The 23,224-nt window shown below is 41.0% G+C and overlaps 2 protein-coding genes across 4 annotated transcripts in view; one reads left to right on the plus strand and one right to left on the minus strand.

Annotated features, from left to right (window-relative positions):
- Positions 1-4,671, plus strand: part of CMC1 (C-x(9)-C motif containing 1) — a 58,930-nt gene extending 54,259 nt beyond the window's left edge. The window contains exons 3-4 of the mRNA XM_015415555.1: positions 833-923; positions 3,094-4,671. Coding sequence (XP_015271041.1) covers positions 833-923; positions 3,094-3,214 — 212 coding nt within the window. The 3' untranslated portion in view covers positions 3,215-4,671. The remainder of the gene's footprint in view (positions 1-832; positions 924-3,093) is intronic.
- A 1,170-nt stretch (positions 4,672-5,841) lies between these two features.
- The window catches only part of AZI2 (5-azacytidine induced 2), a 25,998-nt gene continuing 8,615 nt past the window's right edge, over positions 5,842-23,224 (minus strand). For all 3 annotated transcript variants that reach the window (XM_015415559.1, XM_015415557.1, XM_015415558.1), the window contains exons 2-8: positions 21,189-21,418; positions 20,742-20,867; positions 19,746-19,845; positions 17,058-17,206; positions 13,875-13,936; positions 9,876-9,997; positions 5,842-8,187 (exon numbers count right to left, since the gene is read on the minus strand). In XM_015415559.1, the coding sequence (XP_015271045.1) occupies positions 7,844-8,187; positions 9,876-9,997; positions 13,875-13,936; positions 17,058-17,206; positions 19,746-19,845; positions 20,742-20,867; positions 21,189-21,413 (1,128 nt within the window). In that variant the 5' untranslated portion in view covers positions 21,414-21,418 and the 3' untranslated portion in view covers positions 5,842-7,843. The remainder of the gene's footprint in view (positions 8,188-9,875; positions 9,998-13,874; positions 13,937-17,057; positions 17,207-19,745; positions 19,846-20,741; positions 20,868-21,188; positions 21,419-23,224) is intronic.

Here is a 23,224-nt window from a genome sequence, read left to right on the forward strand (position 1 = left end):
ATTTGACTCAGGAGAGCTCCATTGGATGGCACTATGAAATAACACTTTGCTACCGGTGCCTCCACAGACAGAATAGTTCTTTGAGAAAGCTCTCATCTGTGTTGCATCAGAAGCATTCTCAGTCCCCTCCCCCATTTTATATTCTAAGCATCATGAACACACGTGAAGCTGCTTTATACTGAGTCAGGCCCCTTGGTCAACCAAGGTCAGTATTCCCTTGGGCTGGCAGTGGCTCTCCAGGGTCTCAAGTACAGGGCTTTCACATCACCTACTACCCGATCCCTTAAACTGGAGATGCGGGCGAGTGAAACTGGGACCTTCTGCATACCGAGTAGATTCTCTACCACTGATCCACAGTCCCAGTGCTATTGGACTAATGTATAAGTTTTCCACCAGCACAGAGTTTAGTACTGTTACCACCTGAGGCTACCTTGATGCATTTAGAAGCTGAAAAGCGAGGTTTGCGAGTACAGGCTGTTCTCTCAGTCCCCAATATCTGGCATTCAAAGTATACACTTCCTGAGTGTACACAGAAATTTCAAATGAGAGACATTCCAACACACATTCTGAAACAGTACAGTTCTGTGACAAGGCTCTCATGCAAATACTAGCAGTCGGCCCGGGCCGGAGTGTGTGCATTCAAGAACTATAAACATTTCTTCAGACTTCGTTAATGTTTGTACATGAACCAACTGTACATCTAAAAACAAAATCCATCCCTCGTGTGAATGTATGCTGTGTGGCAATTGAAATGGCAGTAGACTAGAGGGAGAACTGCATTCTGAACATACATTCTCTTAACATCTTAATGGTAATTCTTATCATGTTTCAGCCTTTACCAAATGTTGTAAAGAAACGGGGTTTCTGATGGTGGTAAAATGCAGAGAAGAAAATGCAGCCCTGAAAGAATGTCTCACCGCCTAGTAAGTAACCAAAAAAGAACACTAATCTAATCCCAGCTGCTGTGCATCTTCCATTGTTTAATAGGACCAAATGGATATTGGCAAGATGGCTGTGTGTGTATCTGCATCTGGTAGTTTGTAAAATAGCATATCTAAACACAGAAGGATGCATCTCTTCTAGTATAGGTAGTACTGGCTGGCAGATACCTTTTGGGTTCACATCTCTATTTATCTGACACTTTAAAATAGGAAACGTGCTAAGCCATCATCAAATACAAGTTGTGTCTAAACTAGGGATGAGCATGGACCAAATAAATGGAGGTTCGTATGGGTTTCGTATCGTATCGGACTTGACTGTGCGACTGAACAACAAAAAATGGGTTTGTGGGTTTCATGAACTACCATGGACCTTTCCATTTAACAAACCGGTTCGTGGTTCATGAGTTCAAACCATTCCCTTCTAGCTCCCTTCCCAGTCTCTGCCTAACTTCTTCTCTCTTTCTCTTCTGATCTTCTCTCCCTGAATGCCTGCCATGAAGTAAACAGAACTGCCTATGAGCTAGGTATATATTGCAGTCTGCTCCCATAGAGCAGAATGGGAGCTCTCTTATTGTCAGCCAGAGCTGCCTGTCAAGCTTTGGAAGACCAGTATTGGTGTTTCCAGGGCTGCAGAAGGGCTGTAGAAGTCCATCCCCCCGGTTGCCTTGACACTTAATGCCTCGGCGCCAGGTTGTCTGGCCCACGGACTGCTCCCATGGACCAAACAGACCTCTGCAAATCCCATGGTAGTCCATGGTCACACAAACCGGGCAAACAGATCATGGACTGGGTCCTGGTCCATGATGAAATTTGGTCCATGGTCCAGACCGTGCCCAGCCTTAGTCTAAACTACAACGTGTGAGAAAATACATATTTTTGGAAACTAGATAAGCTCCATTTGCTGCATTAGGAAAGAACTTAGCAAAGGCTGGATTCCCACCAGGTTTTCTGTTGGTATAAGAGGGAGGAGGGGCAATGTCACTCAGCTCTCCTCATTGCTGTGGAAGGGGGGGAGGGGCCACTCCTCCCTTTTGCCCAATTGGAAAATCTGGTATGATCTAGCACATAATAAATCTACTTGGTCAAGATATGTGTAAGAGAACCATCTTGTCTTCTGTTTGCTATGACTTATGGTATTTGCCACAAAAGATACTGAAAACGCAATTATCCATACTTTGTCTGGAAGAAAATAAAAATCATTTAATTAATGGAAAAATACATTTGATGTCACTATTCTGAGATTATATTAATACATCTGAAGAAAAAGATTCAGTTTAGGGACATGGACCCAATTACTGTTGTAATAACAAAAACCTGAAATTGCCTTCTACCAGAAAATAAATATCTTGGGTTGAAAAGTGGCAAATAAGCTTTGAACAAATTGATTTTACTTCTCTCTGTTGCAATATGTGTAGATTCATTGTCAGAACCAATGGTTCTATTATTACAGAAGAGGGAAACTCATCCCCCCCCCCGCTGATCCTCTCCCCCTACGCTATCTCAGTATTCCCTCCTTCCTTCCCCCTTTGCATCCCCTGTAGCTTTTCCCTTGCCCTGCTGCCTGTCTTAAAGTGCTACAAGACTCTTTTTTTGTCCCACTGTAAGTATTGGGATCATCCCAGGTTCCCTTTGGAGCAATAAAACTAGAAGAAATTCCTTACCTAATTAGTATTCATGTCACTTTCACTAGAAAGCAGCATACTCTATTTATGCCTAACTAAATGTATATGTTTCAGTGTAAACTGTGGACACAAACACAATCTATTTATGAAATAGCGTGTGGGTTAGGTGGAGGAAGAACCTGTTCAGCTATTGCTCTGAAACATCCAGAAACTACCCCAGTTCCAAAGTTCTGTTTAGAACAGCAGGCTCAGGAATCCAAAGATTATCTATAGGCCACACTGGTTATCAGATGTGATATGCTTACATGGAATATGCACAGGAAAGGAAAGATGGCTATATTAATTGATTTCTGTATTATTTGCCATTACCTACTGTTCTTTTATATAGTTGTTGTTGTTGTTCAGTCGCACAGTCGAGTCCGACTCTTCGCAACCCCATGAACCAGCTCCCGCCAGGCCCTATTCTTTTATACAGTAGCAAGTGCAATTATGAAATTACTTCCTGTTTTGATATTTTGCCTGTCTTTCAGCTACACCAATCCAGCATTTTATGAAGAATGCAAGGCTCAATATTTAAAGCAAAGGGAAGATTTCAGAACAAAAGGAATCCGTCCTGCTCAGAAGGATCGGAGACTTCCTACTAGTATGTAGCCAACTTTTAGGTGTTTGGCAGTATTTTTTTAACCTGAACTACATATGCCTTTAAATGATGGAATAATTTAATAAAATACTCTTTTCAACCTGATCCACTTGAAATGGAGCATCAAAGTATGGCCTATTGCATGAATTCAGAAGTGCTGACACTTTATAATATGCAGCATCCTGAGAAATTACTATAAATTGAGCTTCAGCTGCTGATTACAGTAACCTGCTTCATGTTACACATGTGAATATTAGACATCAACTGGAGAGCTGTTCCTTCTGTACACAATTTCCTGCCTGAATTAGACAACCTTCCATATAGGGAGCCTGTTGCAGAACAGCTCATTTCTGTAAATAAACATGCTTTTCTATAACTTGTTAATGTACTAAATCTGGCAAGACTGAGCCCCAGGCAATAGAAATCTAGCTGTGTTGTGCATCTTTTGGGTAATGTTACTGGAGAAGAAAATCCATATTTAACTTTAAGGGCAGCATAATGTAGAAGTGACCAATTCTGGTACTTTCTTCCTAAAGAGGAAACTGAGAAGTTTCTTTTTAAATTAGAGTGGGTTACCAGACTAAGGATCAAAAGTAGGAGGGACTTTTTTACTTGATTGAAGAGGTGGAAGGTGCTTCTCTGATTCTGACCTTCGTTCTGTGTTCCTCACCTGGGACACGTTTCAGTGAGGTTATTCTGCTTTGAGGCAAGAATTCTTTTGAATACAGAAAGCTCCCTCCTACAGAAAACTGAACAGGGAGAAGTGTTCCAGCTGGCAATCTCCTTGAAAATTGCTTGAGCTTCAATTTTTTACTTATTTGTTTTGGAGGAGCATTCAGACAGCTGAGCCTTAACTTGTAGTCTTGGCTAATGCAACTGTGTCTTAGGTTTAACAGGCTGTCATGGAGATCTACTTGCTGTACCTAGTCTACCCCACTGTTTCTGTCCCTGTTTTTATGAAGGGAATGTAACAAACACTGTTACAATTGAGTAGGCTGTAGCTGTTGGCCCCGCTCTTCTCCTAATGGAGTATTCTTATCCTTAAAAAGACGACATGAACCACCCTGAGAAACAATGAGATACAAGTATACCATTTAAGACACTCCTGCACCATGCAAGGACCACTGCAGCTCTTTTTGGTAGCTGTCTGAGGGAATTTAGTCCTTTCCTGCCTCCTTGTGGAAACATCTAAAGCATCATCCAGAAGAATGGCATGGTCACACACCACCTTATGTGTCCCTCACCACTTCAGAGGCAGCTGACGGACTCAGCCCTAGTTTTTGCCACTGCCAGCTAGCCACAGAATTATCAAACTAAGTCTGAATTAGTAGGGAAGTAAATGCCTTGTGTAGTCTACTGGTGAGAATCATAGCTAATGCTGTGGGTAGGAGAGGAGGAGGAATGCAGGTAGAAAGAGATATGGTGGTTCGGACACAGATGATGGCAGGCTTTCTAATACTTTCCTTTTTTGTCCAGTGCTATGGGTTTATAATAAAAGCAAATATTGAATTAAACATACCAGAAGTTATTTTCTGCAGTTATTATAGTAACATTTCATTCTGGAGTCAATGAAAATGTTTCTTGGTGCTTTTGATTGTTCTCCCATCCTGTAGGAGCTATGAAATAACAGAAATCCCTTACCCAATTAGTATTCATCTTTCTTTCACTAGACATTACCATACCCAACTAAATGCATATGTTTCAGATCAACTGTTCTGCAGGCCAGTAAGTAGTACAATATGTAACAAGCCAGAATGGCCAAGTGACACTTATCAGAAATTTTTCAGAAGTCTGTTTTGTTTCTGTAAGTGCTGCAATTTACACATTTACAGAGGACCCTCTTTGAGCACTTCTGGGAATTGACAACTATCCAACAGGGTAGATGTAGGGTTTATGAATACAAGATACACCTCACTCTTTATTGTATTACAAATTAAGGCAGCAGCAAACTTTCAAAAACTGAGACAACCGTTAAATGCTTCCCTTATTCGCTCTAACTGTAGACTATCATGAGCCTCCTTGAGACCTGAGGTGGAAGACAGCCACTGAGGAGAAACTGGACTAGAAACATAATCCAGATTTTATACTCCCTGCTCAAAACCAGCAGCTCTTCTCCATAAAGTAGCCCCAGCACTTCAGCCCCTGTGGTGCAGTTAGAGCCAGATTTGAATGTCCACTCTGCCATGGATGCTTGGAGGACAAAGAACCATCTCAGAGAAGGGCTTAAAATTTAGCCATTTGTTTCAAGAGGCAGGGTAAGTTTAAAAAGTCAACTCTGTATACAGATCAAAGCAAATACAATTGTCCTCCTAATCCAGAATATAATTTACATGTGCTGACTTCAATGGATAAAATGAAATAATTCTTTTAAAAATGTCAGACAAGGTGGTGTAATCTGCTCTTTAAAAATACAGATTCCACACCAAGAAAAAAAATCTAATTCCACAATAGAATGTTGTACAATCAGATAATTAACATACATCTTATTTTTCATTATTTATTTTGCTGCACCAGCAGGGTGAGAGAGCAACCATCCAAAGGTTTTCAAGTCATGAGATTAGAATCTCTTAAAAGTAGAGATTTCCAGGATTTAAAATTATGCAAACATATCTAGGTCACACAGTCACAAAAAGGCCCATTTTTCAAACAAAAATAATTTATTTAAAAATATGACAATTTCTTCAGTACATTGTTCAGACATTAAGTGGGTTGGTGTGTTGGAGAGTGTTCATCATCCATGTCTCTGCAACCAAGGAAGCAGCACCGAGAAAAAACATCAGAGCTATGTAGCCACATGAGAAATGGCTTCTGCTGCTTTGTTATTACACAGGTAGTTGGTTCTATCAGCTAAAGTCTAGTGACTTGGATTTATTTTATGCATATTGGGTTCTGTTCTATTACTCTGCAGGAGATTGTACTCCCTTGAGTCTGCTATGTTCATTGGTCAGAATAAATTCCAGCATCCAACACCATTTCCATTAATCACAGACAAGCCAAGATACGTGAGCAAGATAAGAGATAAAAAACAATATCTGGTGAATGGCATGCACGTTATTTATGTATGTCATTCACTAACAGTAGAAGGCATCCTTTCTTCTTCCTCCACAAATAAAAATTCTCTCCAGGCTATATGAAAAGGAATAAAGCAGCCAGCACTGAAATCTTTGAACTGCAATGCAGGGAAAGGAAAATGTCTTTTTCTGTCACAGTACACCACTGATATGGGTATGCTGTTGAGGACTATCTTTTCACATCTCTGCAGCAGGATTTTTAAAAAATATATCGTTATCAAACAAGCTATCTTGGCCCTGATCAAATGTCACTTTTCCCTATTAATGCATCAGAAATGTTAATATAGAAACAAGGAGAAAATGATAGAAGGTATGATTTTATAATACTGGAATGATCCTGACACATACCTGCCTAGCCTGTCATTACATTGCTAGGCCTTCATCCAGCCATCCCAGAATTACAAAAGTGATAATTTGCTATTTTCTCCCTGCATCTTAAAGACAAATCAGAAAAATCTAATTCTAGAAAACTGTCAATTTACTTGCCCTGATGAAATCCACTCTTCTTTCCTTAAAGGAGGTTAATACAGATTAATAAATTTTAATATTAGATCTTAACTACAAACTATCTAATCAATAATATAGCATTTAATTCCAGACTACTTTGTATAAGCCATGTTGGTTAGATAAGAGCAGCAAGGAGCATAGAAATATCTGAATAAGGAGAGACTGTTTTGATACCCAAGGACATAATGTTTTGGACATTGGACACTAGTGAATGTAATACAGTAGTTATGTGTTATCAAAAGAGTAAATGCTTTCGGATGGTTCAAGTTCTGCCTACTTATATTAAGGCATCTGGAGGTTTCTGTATCCAAGCAAAGTTATTGGTCTTAGAAATTATAAAGTGAAGGTTTTGGTAACTGGCAGATTAGGCACCCAAGTGATCACTGCATTTTAGATAGGCCTCAAGAGGCAGCAGTGTATACAGAATGCCATTTGTGAGAAGATCACAGAATCTGGCATGTTTTTAAGAGATTCTCAGTTCCTCTCAGGGTAAAGGATTCTACTACCTCAAAACCTTCACAGTAAGGCTGATTAGAGTGGATATACACTCTCAATAAGGATTCCTAATAATTTGGCTTAGTACACACATCATCATCATTTTGTCCATTCGCGTTTTCTTCTCAGAAGATGCCACACATCATGGAAAAACCAGGTTCAGATCTGGAGGTAAAAACTAAATCACATTCCAACTTCATGCTTTACCTGAGAAGCCCAAGAAGGAGAGACTGTCCAAAAAGAGCTTGAAGGACTGTCTGAACATACTGTATTTCAAAGCAAAGTTATTCACACAGTTAGCTGCAGTGTACGGCTTTTGTTTTACTCAGAAGTTTAATACTCTAGCAGTTCGCAGGTGTGCAATCAGAAACATCAGGGCCGACTTACGTACGCTAGCCTTACATCAAACATCATCCCTTAGACTTCAATGGACCACTTTCAATGTCACACTACAGTGGAAAAATTAAGATCCAGCTTGGATTACTTATGACACTGTCACCATGTTCTTTCCCATTAGCTATTTGCCTCTTACGCATACAGGAGCCTATCAAGTTCCTCCTAAAGCTCTTAGCTCTTGTGCAGGCAGTTTTGGTTACACTGATCCAAACTGTTTTCTGAAAAGTTTAAGTGAGACATTTTACTTTTCATTTCCCAAAACATTGTCTCACTAGGTTTTGGAGGGCTTGGGAAGACCCAAGAATTATCTTCCAGAGAGCTCTTTCCATAAGAGTTATGTTCTTGAAAGGGAGAGTTACAGACTGGGCTAAGTCTCTCATCAGTACAGGATGGGGAAGACACAGCACTGCTGAAAACTTGTTCATTTGGTACAAGTAGCCTCTTCTTAAATGCTGCACTGGAAGCAGCAAAATTTTCAAGGTCTTCAATACATTGAACAGGTGCACAGGACGACACTGCAGAAAACACAGCAAATTATCAACATTTAGTTAACCTAGTTGGTCTGCACATTAGATCCATCTCCCCATCAATATCAGATTTAAGAAACTCATGGAACTGTCCATTTGTTTGGCTTTAGTATGACTCTTTTTTCAAGAACCTCAGCAATTCACGTTTGGTCCTTCAACTTCGAAATGAAGGACATCACTCATATCCCACAACATGGAGGGATACGTCCAATGCCATAAGGAATGTGTGTCTTCTGGGGATAGAAGGCAACGAAAGTTAAGGAATAGTCTGCTCAAGCCAAGTGCCTTCTGGAAGACTGCTTGTTCCTCCGCAAGCAGCTCTCTGACTACTTCCTGCTGGGTCTGCACACAGAGTAGCACTGCCTAAGTCCTAAACTTGTATGTGCCCGAAGAAAATCTGGCTTTTGATTAATCAAAAGTACATCTAAGTTTTAGAGGTAGTGGAAATTATTTCTCTCCATCAAAAGTCCCATTCCTTGGGAGATTAAATGGACGATTCAGAGATCCAGCAAAGTTCCCTAACATATAACGCTTCCACTGCAAGTTTAATAATGCTCGATAAGCTCTTTTTTATATAAAGCCTAAAGCAAGATTAACCCTTAGGCTCTCTATATGGAACTACTGGGTTGACTCTGTATACCTTGAAGACAGGATAAAAATGCATAAACAGTCCCAGTGTAAGATTATATTGAGCCCTTTTATAACATACAGTTTTCAGGAGTACCAAAGTGAAGAGGACAGAAGTGACCAGACCTAGCCTCACCTATCAATGAAAATGGAAACTCTTTTAGTAAAGCATGCTTTCAAGGAGCTGCTTTGGCACATGGGATCAAACCCCATGATTGGGACTGGAACAAAAAATGTCTTCCATGAGCAGGATGACCTTCTGGATGCAACCCATAAATAACATTTGTGACTAATTTACATATTTCCAGATGATAAAGAGCCACATGCCTTATCCACAAATGGCTCATAGGCAAAAATTAACTTTCAGGTGCTATACTTCATACCAAATATCAACCCCATGGGTAATCACACTGGATGATCTCATAGTATTTAGGATTGGTATATGGGTGCTAGAAAGAAACAGGCAGGCCAAGACTTTTCATATATGTACACACATACATTCATGTCTTTGTCCAGTTATTAACCTACATGGAGATAACCCACTATGCACTACAAGTGTCTTTTGCATATTAATTTCACAATGTACGGAGTGAGCTAAGGATTAAAGAATTATCCCAGTAAAAGGTTAAAAATGTAGTATGCTCATTTTTGATAAGAGCACTTCTAAAGGACTGCATTTGAAAAATGAAATATCTGTGGTGCTTTTTCTAATATGAAGTAGTTGTGGTAAAAGGTCAAATGCAAGCAAACTTAACACCTCAGCCTCATACGAATAAGCAACACTTGAGTGAGGAAAAAAGCCACAAGGGGAAGAGAATACAGCATAAAAAAACCCCATCAGCAACACCTTTATGTGTGAAGTTGACCAGTATGAGACAGAAGCCAAGGCAGAAAATGGGAGGCTGGAACTTTAAAAAAATGGGGGTTTGTCAGCATCAATTGATGAGGTTTGGGTAAGAAATACAATAGCTAGAGCTGCACACCAGAAAGGCACAGCTTAGGTCAGTGGTTTGTGTTCTCAAGACCTTATCTTGCAAACTCTGACTTGCCTTTCTTTGTTGCAGATGGGATCAGTTTCAGCTTTCTCAGCACTTCGGCTTGCACTTCTGTCACCAGATGTAGATTAGACATCTCCCTCTTCAGTTCCCAGTATGCTTGCTGAAGGCTTTCACTGAAACACATTTAAGTTAAATTTCATCAGTCTTATAACTCATGTAGCCACTATGCACTGCAAAACATTTCTCAAAATGAAAGTAAATTATTCTATTAAATCTTACTGTGGCCCACTGCAAAAAACAAAAGAAGTGATTGCTTCAATGTACAAGTAGTAAGGGCTATTTTAAAGAGCTCAGATTTCACCAGGCTAACTTCATTAGCTGGATTTTTCAAGTGCCCCTCCTATAAAAGGATGTTTTAAAAAGCAAGAGTATGAAACAGAATAGTTAACATCTGGTGTAGCACAGTGTGAGCTAGAAAACTATAAGTTAAAACTACTTTGTTAAGATCTACCTAGTTCAGTCTTACATTTCCAGGTGAAATGAGGGAGGACAATGGCTGTCCTCTAATCAACTGCCCCAACACCTAGTGTTCAGAAGTATGTTCCCTATGTACATAAGTTCTGTTTCACCATCACTGTTTATTTAGCATTCTAGCCCTCCTTAAATTTGTTTATCTTTTAAAACTCTAAGCTGATGACCACTATGTCTTGTAGTAGTCAGTATCCTACAAGCCTCTTTTCAATTACTGCACAATCAGGCATTTTGTCATCATATCATCTCCAAACATGAAGCCAGTTATTTCATAACTGGGTGGCAATCGTTTGAATAAAAACTTTTACCAATACGGAATGTTTTATATAAGTCAAAGGAGATGTAATAAATCCACCCAAAATGGTCACAATTAATATGCAGTGTTTTATTTATTCACAACATTTGCTTACTGTTTTTCAACTGTAATGAGACAGGGAGAAAATACTCCCTTCTCCCATCAGAGAATCTCCTGTGCCACTGACAAATATGCAGTTACTAAGAATATTAAGAATAAGGCCCATTGTGGAAATAAATACAACGAGCTCTAGAAAGAGGCTCTGGGAGAGTGCCCTGGCTTTGGGCACTCAGTGTCAATTTGCTGTGGCGACCTCAGCAGGGTATAATGACACAAAGTCCACCATTTTCTCTAGAGGAATTGATCTCTGCTACCTGAAGAGCAGCTGTAATTTTGAATGATCTCCAGCTCTCACCTGGATATTGGCAACAGTGGTTCCCCAGGGGGGAATGGCTGGTTTGGAGCGTGGAGTCTATGGCATTGTACCTGTTTGAGGACCCACCCCTCCTCAAACCCCACCCTCTCCAGGCTCCACCCCTCAAATCCACAGGAGTTTCCCAACCTGGAGTTGGCAACCCTATCTCCTTTCCAGGCTATCATCAACCTACCTTTATCTGTCCCTCTGACTTTAGCTTTCCATCTCCTCCCCCCTCCCTCCTGGACAGCAGCTGTAATTTTGAATGATTTCCAGCCCCCACCTGGAGATTGGCAACAATGTTTCCCCAGGAGGGAGTGGCTGGTTTGGAGGGTGGAGTCTATGGCATTGTACCTGTCTGAGTTCCCACCCCTCCAAACTTACTGTCTCCAGGCGCCATCCCTCAGGAATTTTCCACCTGGAGTTGGCAACCCTATCAGGACTGGCCCCAATGAGTTTTCTCCCAAAAGCCAAAATAGGTGTGGAAAGGGCCATTTACTGACAGAACCAAGCTTGGTTGCCTACCAACAGGCACTGAGGGGAATGTAGGGTTGCCAGCTCTGAGTAGGGAAATACCTGGAGATTTGGGGGGTGGGTCCTGTTGAGGGCAGCATTTTTTGGGGGGGCAGAAGGACATAATGCCATAGGGTCTACCCTACAAAGCAGCCATTTTCTCCAGGGGAACTGATCTCTGTCATCTGGAGATCAATTGTAACAGCAGGAGATCTCCAGGTCCCACCTGGCGATTGGCAACCCTAGGAGAAAGTCAGCCGCACAGCAGGGGGTTGAAGAGAATGGTTTGATGCCACTGGCCCACCTTATTAGTCAGCCAGCCATGGTGGAGCCAAGCAGGAGAGAGAGCCGTTTTCAGTTTATTCTGACAGCAAAGTGGCCAAGCTGGCAGTGGGTGGGAGAGGGGGTTACGCTGAACCAAGCTTGGTTGCCTACCATTAGCCACTGAGGGAAACGTTAGTCCCACAGAGGAGCCAAGCAGTAGAAGTGTCTTCGTCAAGGAAGAGAGAGCCGTCTGTCAGTTATTCTGACAGGCAACAGTGGCTGAAGTGGGAGTGGGCGGGGAAGAGGAGCAGACCCAGCACCTGGCCAATGGCACATGAGTACTCTTCAGTAGTGGCTGACGCCCCAATGGCTGACGGAACCACACTGCACAGCCAATGGGAGAGCTGGAAATGGCAATACGCTAAGAGAATTATTATATAGAGATTAGGTAAGTAAATATTGACAGTGATATTGAACCAAAAGATAATTGCTACAAACACACTTCAAAGAACTTCCTCTAGGTGTGAATGGAGCTTGTTTTCACAATCAGTGTGAATTACATAAATTAGTTTTCCAATGTAAAACGTGTATGATAATTTACATAGAGGACTGTTACCAGAGACCTCCTTTTAAAAATAAATTTTCTCTAATAGAGCTGATAACTTCTTTTACCGAACAGTGACATTAAATATTGTTCCAAAAGAGCAAATATTTGATAACTAAGCTGAACAGCTACAAAGAAAGGTACACTTGGTAGTTACTAACGTCGTGGAGGCCCAGTGAAATGAATGCTTGCAGTCCACTCCGGCTCACAGCTCTGCTTCCTTGGCTTTCTCTCATGCCAGACACAAAATAATTATCAATTGCCTCTTTTAACCAAGTCCTATTTCTCCCTCATGTGGAAAATAAAGAAAATGTAGAGCTGGGGACAGGAAACAGAGAAGTGATATTACAGTCCTTGAGGCCTGTCCTTGGTGTGCCTCTGACTATGCATTACTTTGCCTGGAAATGACTACTCTGAAGGGAGAGGTCGCTATGGTGCTCACAGTACTGTGTGTTTTATGTGTGTTTATGGAGGAGCAGACAAGTAGTATTGCAGACTGCAAGCACTGCTGGCGTTATCTCAGGAACCGCAGTTTTTTCTTGTGGCATTCATGATTATCAGGCAAGGCAAGAGGTCCCTCCCAGCTCTACGATTCCAAGATCCTATGATTCTTGAAAAGCAAGACAAACCTCCTGCAGCATTTCAAATACGGAACAAGAAATAATACATATCTATATAAAGTTTTACACATATTCCAATTTGTTAAAGCACAGATATGGTTAGATACAAGCACTGGAATCCCCAGGCTGTCACATAATGGTTCACTGATTCTTATCTCAACATAAACTCAGCTTGGTTTCATCAATATTTGGTGATGACTAGAGGCCTTCGTAAAGATCAGCTACTGTTCCACCTCTTCCTCCCAATGGTGCATGTTAGTCTACGTTAGGATCACTGCTCATAATTCTAATGGGTTTTGTAACACAAACAATTTCATAAATTACCACCCTAAATAAATCCCCATCTAAAGGCGGTGCCATTTTAGGAGCTGCGGTGGCTCAAGTGGTTAAGACGCTGAACTGCAGGCTGTGGAAGGTCGGTAGTTCAGCAGTTCGAGACCCAAGTTGCCGCATGATGGAGTGAGCTCCCGTCTCTAGTTCCAGCTCCTGCCAACCTAGCAGTTCGAAAGCAAGAAATTGCAAGTAGATAAATAGGGACCACTTTGGTGGGAAGGTAACAGCGTTCCGTGCGCCTTGGTGTTTAGTCATGCCGGCCACATGACCACGGAAACGTCTTCAGACAGCGCTGGCTCTTCAGCTTTGAAACGGAGATGAGCACCGCAACCCTAGAGTCGGACTCGACTGGCTTTTGAGCAAGGGAACCTTTATCTTTAATTCAGACTGGGGATTAGTGGCAAGGATTAAATTTATTCATTTGTTGCATAACAAAACTGTTAAAAAAAATAAAAAATGCATGAGATTGTCATACCTATGAATGTTCTCGGGTTGCAAAAATTCTCCATTTAGTAAAGTTCCTTCGTGAGAATGAGCCTGAAAAGAACAAACATTTCACAACTGATTTTTGTTACTTGAAGAAGTGAGCAGTGACTCACAAAACCTCATTCCCTGCCACCAGTTTTATTAGCCTTGAAGGTGCTATTGGACTCTTGCTCTTTTCTACTGCTACAGACAGACTTACATGGCTACCTGGCTTGGGAAACCCCGTTATGCCTTTCTAAGTAACATACAGTTTAATGGAAAGCACAACTGGCAGCAATTCAATGAACACAACTCCCATTGCTATGTCTGGTCTGGAGACAGGCATAGCAATGAACTGGGGGGGGGGGGCCTTAAACATTTTTTCACCTGAGGGGATTTACAAGCTGTATCACCTGAGGTGATCCAGGCTTTAAGTGTCCATGAAGGCAGAACCAGGGAAGCAAAGCACTTATGAAAAATAGAAAGCTATTTCCAAATTTCATTATTTGATCAGGATTTCCTGAAAAATCACAGTTGCTAACTACATTTCTTAATTTTTTATAGTATACAGCTTTGAGTAATTATGATTCTAAACTGACTCCAAGGAAACTCGAGCTACAATGTGGTGTGAATTGAGGAAATTAAAAAGGACGGCAGTTCAATAAACGGAACAAGTGATAAAGTGGTGGGTTAATTAGTTTCTGTAGAGAAACAAATGGAACAGAGGATTGTTGATGAAAAATGCTACTGAAATCATAAGGAGTAGCAATAATTACTTGCCTACTTCAGAAAAATGTGAACTGCAAATTGAGAAATATCAGTTCTCCCTGCAGTTAAACCCAGACTAAACTCAACTCTTTCCACTATCTTGCATTTAGCACCATCTAGTGGAGTTTATTTAAATATACACCTGTAATCTAGTTTCTTCTACTTGAGAAACCTTAAGACTAAGGGCAATTCTGCATTGGCCCTCCGTTGTTTTACCAAACCCACCTTGGAACAGAAATTCCCCTCTGCATTGCATGCTGCTTTCACTTTCTTTGATCATTGGTTTTATGGTACCCTCTACACTGCATGCCGCTTTCACTTTCTTTGATCATTGGGTTTTATGGTACCTTCTGCATAGATTTATGGCTGTTCAAGATTGACTTTGCAGTCAGTACAGCATTGCCCCGGGGTATGTGAATGTGGTTTTGAGCTGCACCTTTTCCTAAGTGTTGAGAAAATGTGGAGCAAATGACAGATGCAGAATCGACCTAATTCACACTGCTTTCAATGGAACCCACAAGGTAACCAGCTATTTAGGCTATTAGAAGGAATGTTATAAACTAGTTTTATAGGATTAGCTGCATATGTTAAGGGTTATTTTGCTGAAATATGCAACTAATAATCTAACAAACTCAAAACTTTCAAGATACTGCAAAAGTAATAGTGCAATCCTAAACAGAGTTGCCCTCTTCTGAGCCCACTTAGTCAAGATCTAACTATCAGGATATCAGGATTACGTCATAAAAGGGTCTCAGTCCTTTCATACACGTCACTAGTGAACATTAACACAACACTAGTTTTGGAACAGGTGTAATGAAACGGCAATTAATTCCCCCTTTGGCTATGGCTTCAAACACAGTTTACAATCTAACGTCTGGTAACAACTTCTGCTGTTTACATTTATATGGGGTTACCTTGGAAGTGTCTAGAAACTTCAATTAGTGTAAAACACAAAAATACAGTGGAAAGAATTGTACCTGAAACTGACCAGGATGACTACATACAGAGGACTGCACTGGTATTGAATTAACATACACTGCCTTCACCTATTTGAACCAGCCCAGGATCCAAGATATTGGTAATCCCACATTATCTTAGGTAAAACTGGCAGAAAAGCTTTTAGGCTGCTGCCCCTACATTATGGAATGCACTGCTGTCTGAGGGACCTTTGGTAGGCCGCTGGCCTTCCTGCAAGATGTGAACGCCTTTTTTGGAAAGCCCTCAATATGGAGTAATTTACTTAAATTACTGTTGTACACTGAGCTTACTGCATCTGATATAATTATGTATGGTTAGTCTGACATCTGTAGTGTGGTTGTTCTGTTTTAATTGTAAATCACTTTGGGTGCTTTGTGAAAAGCTGAAAGGTGGGGTTTGACTAGTTTCTTTGAACAATCTAGTCTAGTTAGGTGAATGTCGTGGGGGCCTCTATTAGAACTTGGAAATATATCGTATGCAGCCTTCTTCCCATTAAGAATACAGGTGCACTCAAAAAGGCTCTTCATTTTAAGCAGTGTATTGCCTTTTTATGGTTATTAACATGTGTCCATTTTCCTTATTCAGTTCCATTAGTTTCAATTATAAATATTTCATTCATACCTTTAGGGGTAACTAGTTTTAAAGAAGAATGAAAATGGACCCGGCTAGGATTACCAATGGCAGTGAAAACATTTAATTTGTATTGTCCCTCCACCCTTAAGCTTGTGATGCAGTCATACACCCAACACGGTAGAAAGAAGTAGCTATGAGAGCAATCCTCTTTAATGGCAAAATCTGTGTCCTGTTCTGATCTGCAAATGTCCCTGTTATTCTTTTATGTGCTGAGTCATGCATCTCTCTATTTCCCTTCCTTCTGATCCTCTTGAGCTCTAAGCAGACAGCAAGAATATGGATAATGGCCACATCTGAATGTTTGAGTATTACTGTTATTAACCTTACCAGTTGTATTGATTACAACAATGTTAAATAATGGAGTTACTCACTTTGGAACTAGCTAAGGTGTGACAACAGCACCTCATTAAAGCAAAACACTAAACCTTGGCCAGAGTAAGAAAACACACGTTGTGCAAGAGATTCTCAACTGGTACCACTTTTCCTCTTAACAAATGGTTTGGAGCCAGCAAAGCACAGAACTAGCTCCACATGCCTAAGGGGGAGCTTGGAGTGTAGTTCTTAAAAAGTGGTCCCCCACATCACATGGCAAACTCCTTTTGAATCAAAAGGACTTCAAAAGCCATTTACGACATGACATGGGGACAGGTGGTCTGCTGTGCAGACAGGGCAAAAAGCACCTGTGGGCATTCTTAAAGGAATAAAACAATTGGGATATAGTTCATAACATTAAATTGTACAAGTATAACTAAACTTTATAATTTCACACACCCTCCGCACTTTTTTGGTATCAGAATGCAAAATGCAGTAGTACCTTCCATATAGATTTTTTTAATTCTTTTCTAAGATCATTACATTCTTCTCTCAGTTTCTCTAAATCTGTCTCCAAACTGTGCACCTTAAGAGCATTATTCAGCTTGTCTATTTCCCAGCTGGATGGATTACAAGTCAGACTCTTCATCACTTTCAAGATAAAAGAAAAAACTGGTTATTCAGTCGCAATACAGTCCAGCACTAAGGAGTGTGGACTTATTTTTTAACAAGTTATGAAATAAGACATCTTAACATGTAATTAATTCACTGTACAATGTGTCACGTGTTAATTTTCCCTACAAAAACCGTAATGGACTACCAAAAATTATTTCATTCTCTTCTCCACACACTACCAGAAACAAAACAAATCCACGCTTTTATAAGAGAATGTGGGTTACCTCTAAATTTCACATGTAAAATATGTAAGGGCAGGAATATTTTGCAAAATGAAATGTCTTGTCTGGCTAATTTATGCATCTAGAAGTAGAAACAGCTTACCTGTTAAATCTAGCAGGCTTTTAAAAATGGCACTACTAAAGGCTTTCATGCATGACCTCCTCATAGTTAAAATGTATAAGAAATTGTAGGCTTAGAAGAAGCCCTGATTGGATAAAAAGAGCTTGCATTGGAATTACCTCACAGGATCAGATGAGCAGTATATGCATCCAACAGTGATCAATCAGATGCTTCTGGAAGTTTCCAAGCAAAATATGACGGCCCACATCCATTCCCAGAACCACTGTGTCCATGAGTGTGTGTATTAAAGACAATATAACTAATAGCCACTGATAGACCTGTGCTTCACAAATTTGGATACTCCTTTATAAAAGCCACTTTAAATCTGGTACCCAGCCCAAGTACAAAATACAATAAAATGGGTAGCTCGTGATTTCTTTATGCATCTTACAACTGGAAACTAAAAGGTGGGGAAAAAGAACACCACCTCCCCCAGTACAATCCACTCGTTCCTTTCTGTAGGTTCTTTATCTAGAGATACACTATTTGAACCAGTTTCTGGATATCCGCAGAATATTTATAATGCTAATGCACCCATCTTCGTTTTCAGGGTTCCAATATCATCAGATGAACACCTAGCTATTTTAGCTGTCACTTGAGTGTGTAGTGTTTATTGGCAGGAATTATTTTCTGTGTACTTGCAAGTCAACTTCTTTGTTCTCAAAGGAAGGACAGAACACTAAGATCATCCTCCTTGAGATATGAGGACAACTGCTCTCCAACCAGATGCTTCTCAGAATCTATATTCTTCTCCTTTGGCCCACACACACCTTAATAAGCTGTCTAAATCTTTGCTTTGGGGCTGCACACAGAACATGCTTTTCAAATAGCTCCCTAGAGCAATTCACCTCCCATGCCTAGGGAGTGAGTACATAGGATAGTTTGGAGCAACACCTGGCCACTTGAGCAGTTGTGAAAGGCCCAAGGTCCACATGACAGCCTTTTCCAGCAGGAAATCATCCTGTCATTAGGAAAACTACTAGAGAAGGAAGATTTTGCATGGTCCTTGCATTAATACGAAGATGCAGACTCTAGTTTCATCATATAGCTTCTGTTCTCTTCTGCCACTCCAGAACCATCTCCTGTAGCTTTGTTCTCTAGCCCTGCTATAGCAGGGTTGATGCCTGATGCCCACACTTCCATCCAGCCTTCACCCTTGGAAGAGGCCATTCCAAGTTCCAGCACTCTTCAGGGGGGAGATACTGTGATGGCTCAGCAGGTAACCTCTGTTCACACTCTTGTTCCCACCAACAACAATGTTAATGTGACCCTAAGTAATCCTGCCACATTACTTAGCACCGCTCCCCCAACACTAGTTATTAAGTAACTGGTGGTTTCTGCTGGAGATAGTGTACAGGTGACCCTTCCAAAGAATGATGTGGAGCTGAATGCATATGTCTTGCCTCTACCAACTGAAGGAAACACCTACTCTTATGAGACTGATCACCCATCCCACTGATTATAGCAGAGAGATGGAGGGCAAGCATTCACAGATCCTCAAGTTATCCAAGCTCACGGTTGGCCTGTATGAATTCAAGGTAATAGTCGAAGGTGATAATGCACATGGGGAAGGAAGAGCGAACGTGACAGTGAAGCCAGAGCCACAAGTAAATCAGCCCCCTGTGGCTATTGTATCTCTCCCATTCCTGGAGATCTCACTGCCAACCACCTCTACGGTAACTGACGGCTGCCAAAGCACTGACGATGACCGGATTGTCAGCTACCACTGGGAAGAACTGATGGGACCTCTGCAGGAAGAGAAGGTATCTGCAGATACTCCTATTCTGGAACTGACTAATTTGGTACCTGGAAACTACATGTTCGGCCTCACTGTGGTGGACTCGGTGCCAGCATCTCCACCACCACCAGCCTGACTGTAAACAAAGCTGTGGATTACCCACCTACGGTAAACATCTTATTAAACAAGAAGCAAACACCCTCTCCATAAATAGTATCAAGCTATTTGTAAAGAAAATGCTGATGCTACACAGACATAATGAAAATGATGTCACCAGCAAATGCCATGACACTTAGCTTCGCTTCTACTTAATGCAGTGCAACATAATTTTGTTAACGGAGAGCAAATGCATTAGCTGAACAAGTGGTAAGCCACAGAGTTCTGCACACTGTAGTCAGATGTGTACAGCTATATCCTATGCGAGACAATGTGCACCTTGTTGCGTTTCCACTTCAGTTTTCAGCTGTAGGAGCTCCACTTCTTTAGACTGCAACTGCTCATTCATGAGTTTCAATGATTCTGTGCTCTCTTTCATCTAATTTGAGACAGGAAATATTGTCAAGGCTTGCCAGTTGTTAAACCCTACATTCCTGAATTCTCAGACTATACAATCACTTAGCCTGGCTCTTCATGAAGAGAGGGCCAAGCTGTCAGATGTTTGTTTTCTATTGTTTCTAAAGTAGTAACAAATCATAATGACAGATGCCACAGCCTTGCACTCTATGAAAAGTGTGAAAGGGCACAACACCAAACCCCACCATTACCTAAACATGTCAAGCTGAACTCAATTTCCTGGAATGCCTTCCAATATTATTTCAAATTTTCCTGTTACAGTTTTCTTTGCTTTATCTGTTCTCTGTTTTCTTAGGCATAAGAGGACCTCAGTTGTAGGTCCTAGTATAATTATTAACAATAGCCCTTTTTTAAATCTTGCCACATGCAGCATATTGTGACTCCAGAATGCTTCAGTAATCTGAAACCTCTGTGTCACATTTATAATCTATTTATATAGCCAACTGCTTCTCATTTTCTTTGCTTCAAAGGGGTGTACACTTATTCAGAAATCAACATCCTGGACAAACAGCAGTATCATTTCCAAAGTCTAATACTTCACTTTTGTTTTAGATTTCTCTCTCCAAAGAAAAATGTAAATTACCAAAAAAAATTAAAAATCCACACACTGGCTATTATCCTAATACATTTTAAGTACTTTTAAGTCTGATTTCTATGGGAAATTTAAGAATATTCTTAATTCCACTGAAATCAACAAGATTTCAACGCTTAGTTCATCTCTCTCACACAATGTTTTTAATAACTAACTGACCCAGTGTCCAGGTCTCATCTCACCAGCTCTCTAAAAATCACAACAGCCTTTCTATACCACACCCACATGCCATGCTACATTCCTCTGAGGTTTCTGCATAAACATACCATCTTATCAAGTTTACTTTTCAGATTATCTCGTTCAATACAAGCCTCTCGGTATGCTTCGTAGGCTTTGTTAACCTGCTCAGGGCCTACAGAGCTTGTGGTTTCTTCCACACGGGAGCCAAGAAGCTAAAAAATTAGAGATATGTACTGAGGTTACAGGTTCACTATTAGCCAAGTGCTGTCAAATTTAAAATGTAAGTTAAATAGTATTGTTAAACTAAATTTTGACAGTTTCTTTCACAGCATTAAGCAATGGTACTTATTTTGAAAAAATGAGCTCCCCTTCCTTTCTAGTTATTTTATCCATTGCTAAAGAAAAGCATATATAAGCATACAAAAGCATTTTTTTTCTTTTTTAGAATTTTAACAATTACTGTCCTAATACACTTTAGCTCACTGTTAGGAGGGGAAAGCACAACTATGTAACATTGTTAGAAAGCTACTTACCTTTTCTTCTAGCCATTTTACTCTTTTCTTTAGCAAAGAATTGTCTCTTTCTGTCTCCTTCAGTCGTTTTTTTATATCTTCATAAGCAGTGACAAGAGCAAAATGTGAAGCAACAGATTCTTCTCCTGTATACATTGGAATAGGAATTTCGCCATCTCTCTTATGATGAGTGTCCGCTTTTTCATGATTCAAAATATCAATATCATCTTCAGCTAGTTCATCCATGACACCTGAATAAAATGATAAAACCACTCCACATACTTTAAAAGGTACTGACAGTAAACCACTTCATAATATCATGTTTCCAGATGTTTTACTAAAAATAAAAAGTAGGGGTAATCTGAGTTGGAGGAGCTGAGGTGGCTCAAGTGGTTAAGACGCTGAACTGCAGGCTGTGGAAGGTCAGTAGTTCAGCAGTTCGAGACCCGGGTGCCGCAAGACGGAGTGAGCTCCCGTCTCTAGTTCCAGCTCCTGCCAACCTAGCAGTTCGAAAGCAAGAAATTGCAAGTAGATAAATAGGTACCACTTCGGTGGGAAGGTAACAGCATTCCGTGCACCTTGGTGTTTAGTCATGCCGGCCATATGACCACCGAAATGTCTTCGGACAGTGTTGGCTCTTCGGCTTTGAAACGGAGATGAGCACCGCAACCCTAGAGTCGGATTCGACTGGCTTTCGAGTAAGGGAAACCTTTACCTTTAATCTGAGTTGGGCAACTGAAAGGCTATGGGGCTGGATCCAGTCTGAATTTCCATCAGCAGCATGGAACTTTCCTGCCTCCCCCCTCCCCCTAATCTCCATAAAATGTGTAGGGTTGCCAACCTCCAGGTGGTAGTTGAAGATATCCCGCTATTACAAGTGATCTCCAGGCAACAGAGATCATTTCACCTAAAGAAAATGGTGGCTTTGGAAGGTGGACTCTGTGGCATTATACCACACTGAAGCCCCTTCCCTGCCCAAACCCTGCCTTCCTCAGGCTCCACCCCCAAAATTTCCAGGTATTTCCTAACACAGTGCTGGCACCCCTAAAAATGCTGCTCCTGGAGTATAGTGAATCCCAAGGAATGACATTGGGGGGAGGTTAACGGTGGTAAGATGGATCAGTGGAGACTGCCTATCTACTCTGGATCTAACCCAAAGGGTTTCAGGAGCATATAATGCTAGCGTTTTATTGAACCTTTACTCTCAACTAGTAAGTTAATTTTTTTTTTGCCTCTAGTTTCAATTTCAGTTTTGCTGTTGTCTGAGATAAGGTTGCCAGCCTCCAGGTGGGGCCTGGGGATCTCCTGCTTTTACAACTGATCTCCAGCTGACAGAGATCAGCTCCCCTGGAGAAAATGGCTGCTTTGGAGGGAGGACTCTATGGCATTGTACCATGCTGAGACCCCTTCCCAAATCCCGCCCTCTCATGGATCCACCCCCAAAGTCTCCAGATATTTTCCAACCCAGACAGGGCAACCCTAGTCTGAGATAAAACAATTTAGATCCGGTTTTGGTTTAGGACAAATTCTGAACAGCAGCATCTTATTTAAACAGATATCCTAGAGTACAGAGGGGGGGAACAGTAGTCCAAGGGAACTTTCGCATAGTATAAAATCTTTTTGTGCTGTTTGTATAATTTATTGTTAAAGTAATCTCTATATAATAATCCTTTTAGCATATTGGCTGTTTCCAGCTCTCCCACTGGCTGTGCAATGTGCTCCATCAGCCATTGCTCGTCAGCCGCCACTCAAGAGTACTTGCTTGCCATTGGCCGGGTGCTGGTCTCCTCCCCCTCCCCGCCCACTCCACTTCAGCCACTGTTCCCTGTCAGAATAACTGACAAACGGTTGTCTCTCGTGATGAAGACATTTCTCCTGCTTGGCTCCTCTGTGGGACTAACTTTTCCCTCAGTGGCTGTTGGTAAGCAACCAAGCTTGGTTCTGTCAGTAAAAAGACAAAGAAAGGAAACTCTTTCCAGGCTTTTGTGAGGAACTCATTGGGGCCAGTCCTGACTAGTGTTGCCAGCTTTAGGTAGGGAAATTCCTGGATCTTCTGT

Source organism: Gekko japonicus, unplaced genomic scaffold (assembly GCF_001447785.1).
Source record: "Gekko japonicus isolate JY-2015 unplaced genomic scaffold, Gekko_japonicus_V1.1 scaffold1878, whole genome shotgun sequence".
NCBI classification, from domain to species: Eukaryota; Metazoa; Chordata; class Lepidosauria; order Squamata; family Gekkonidae; genus Gekko; species Gekko japonicus.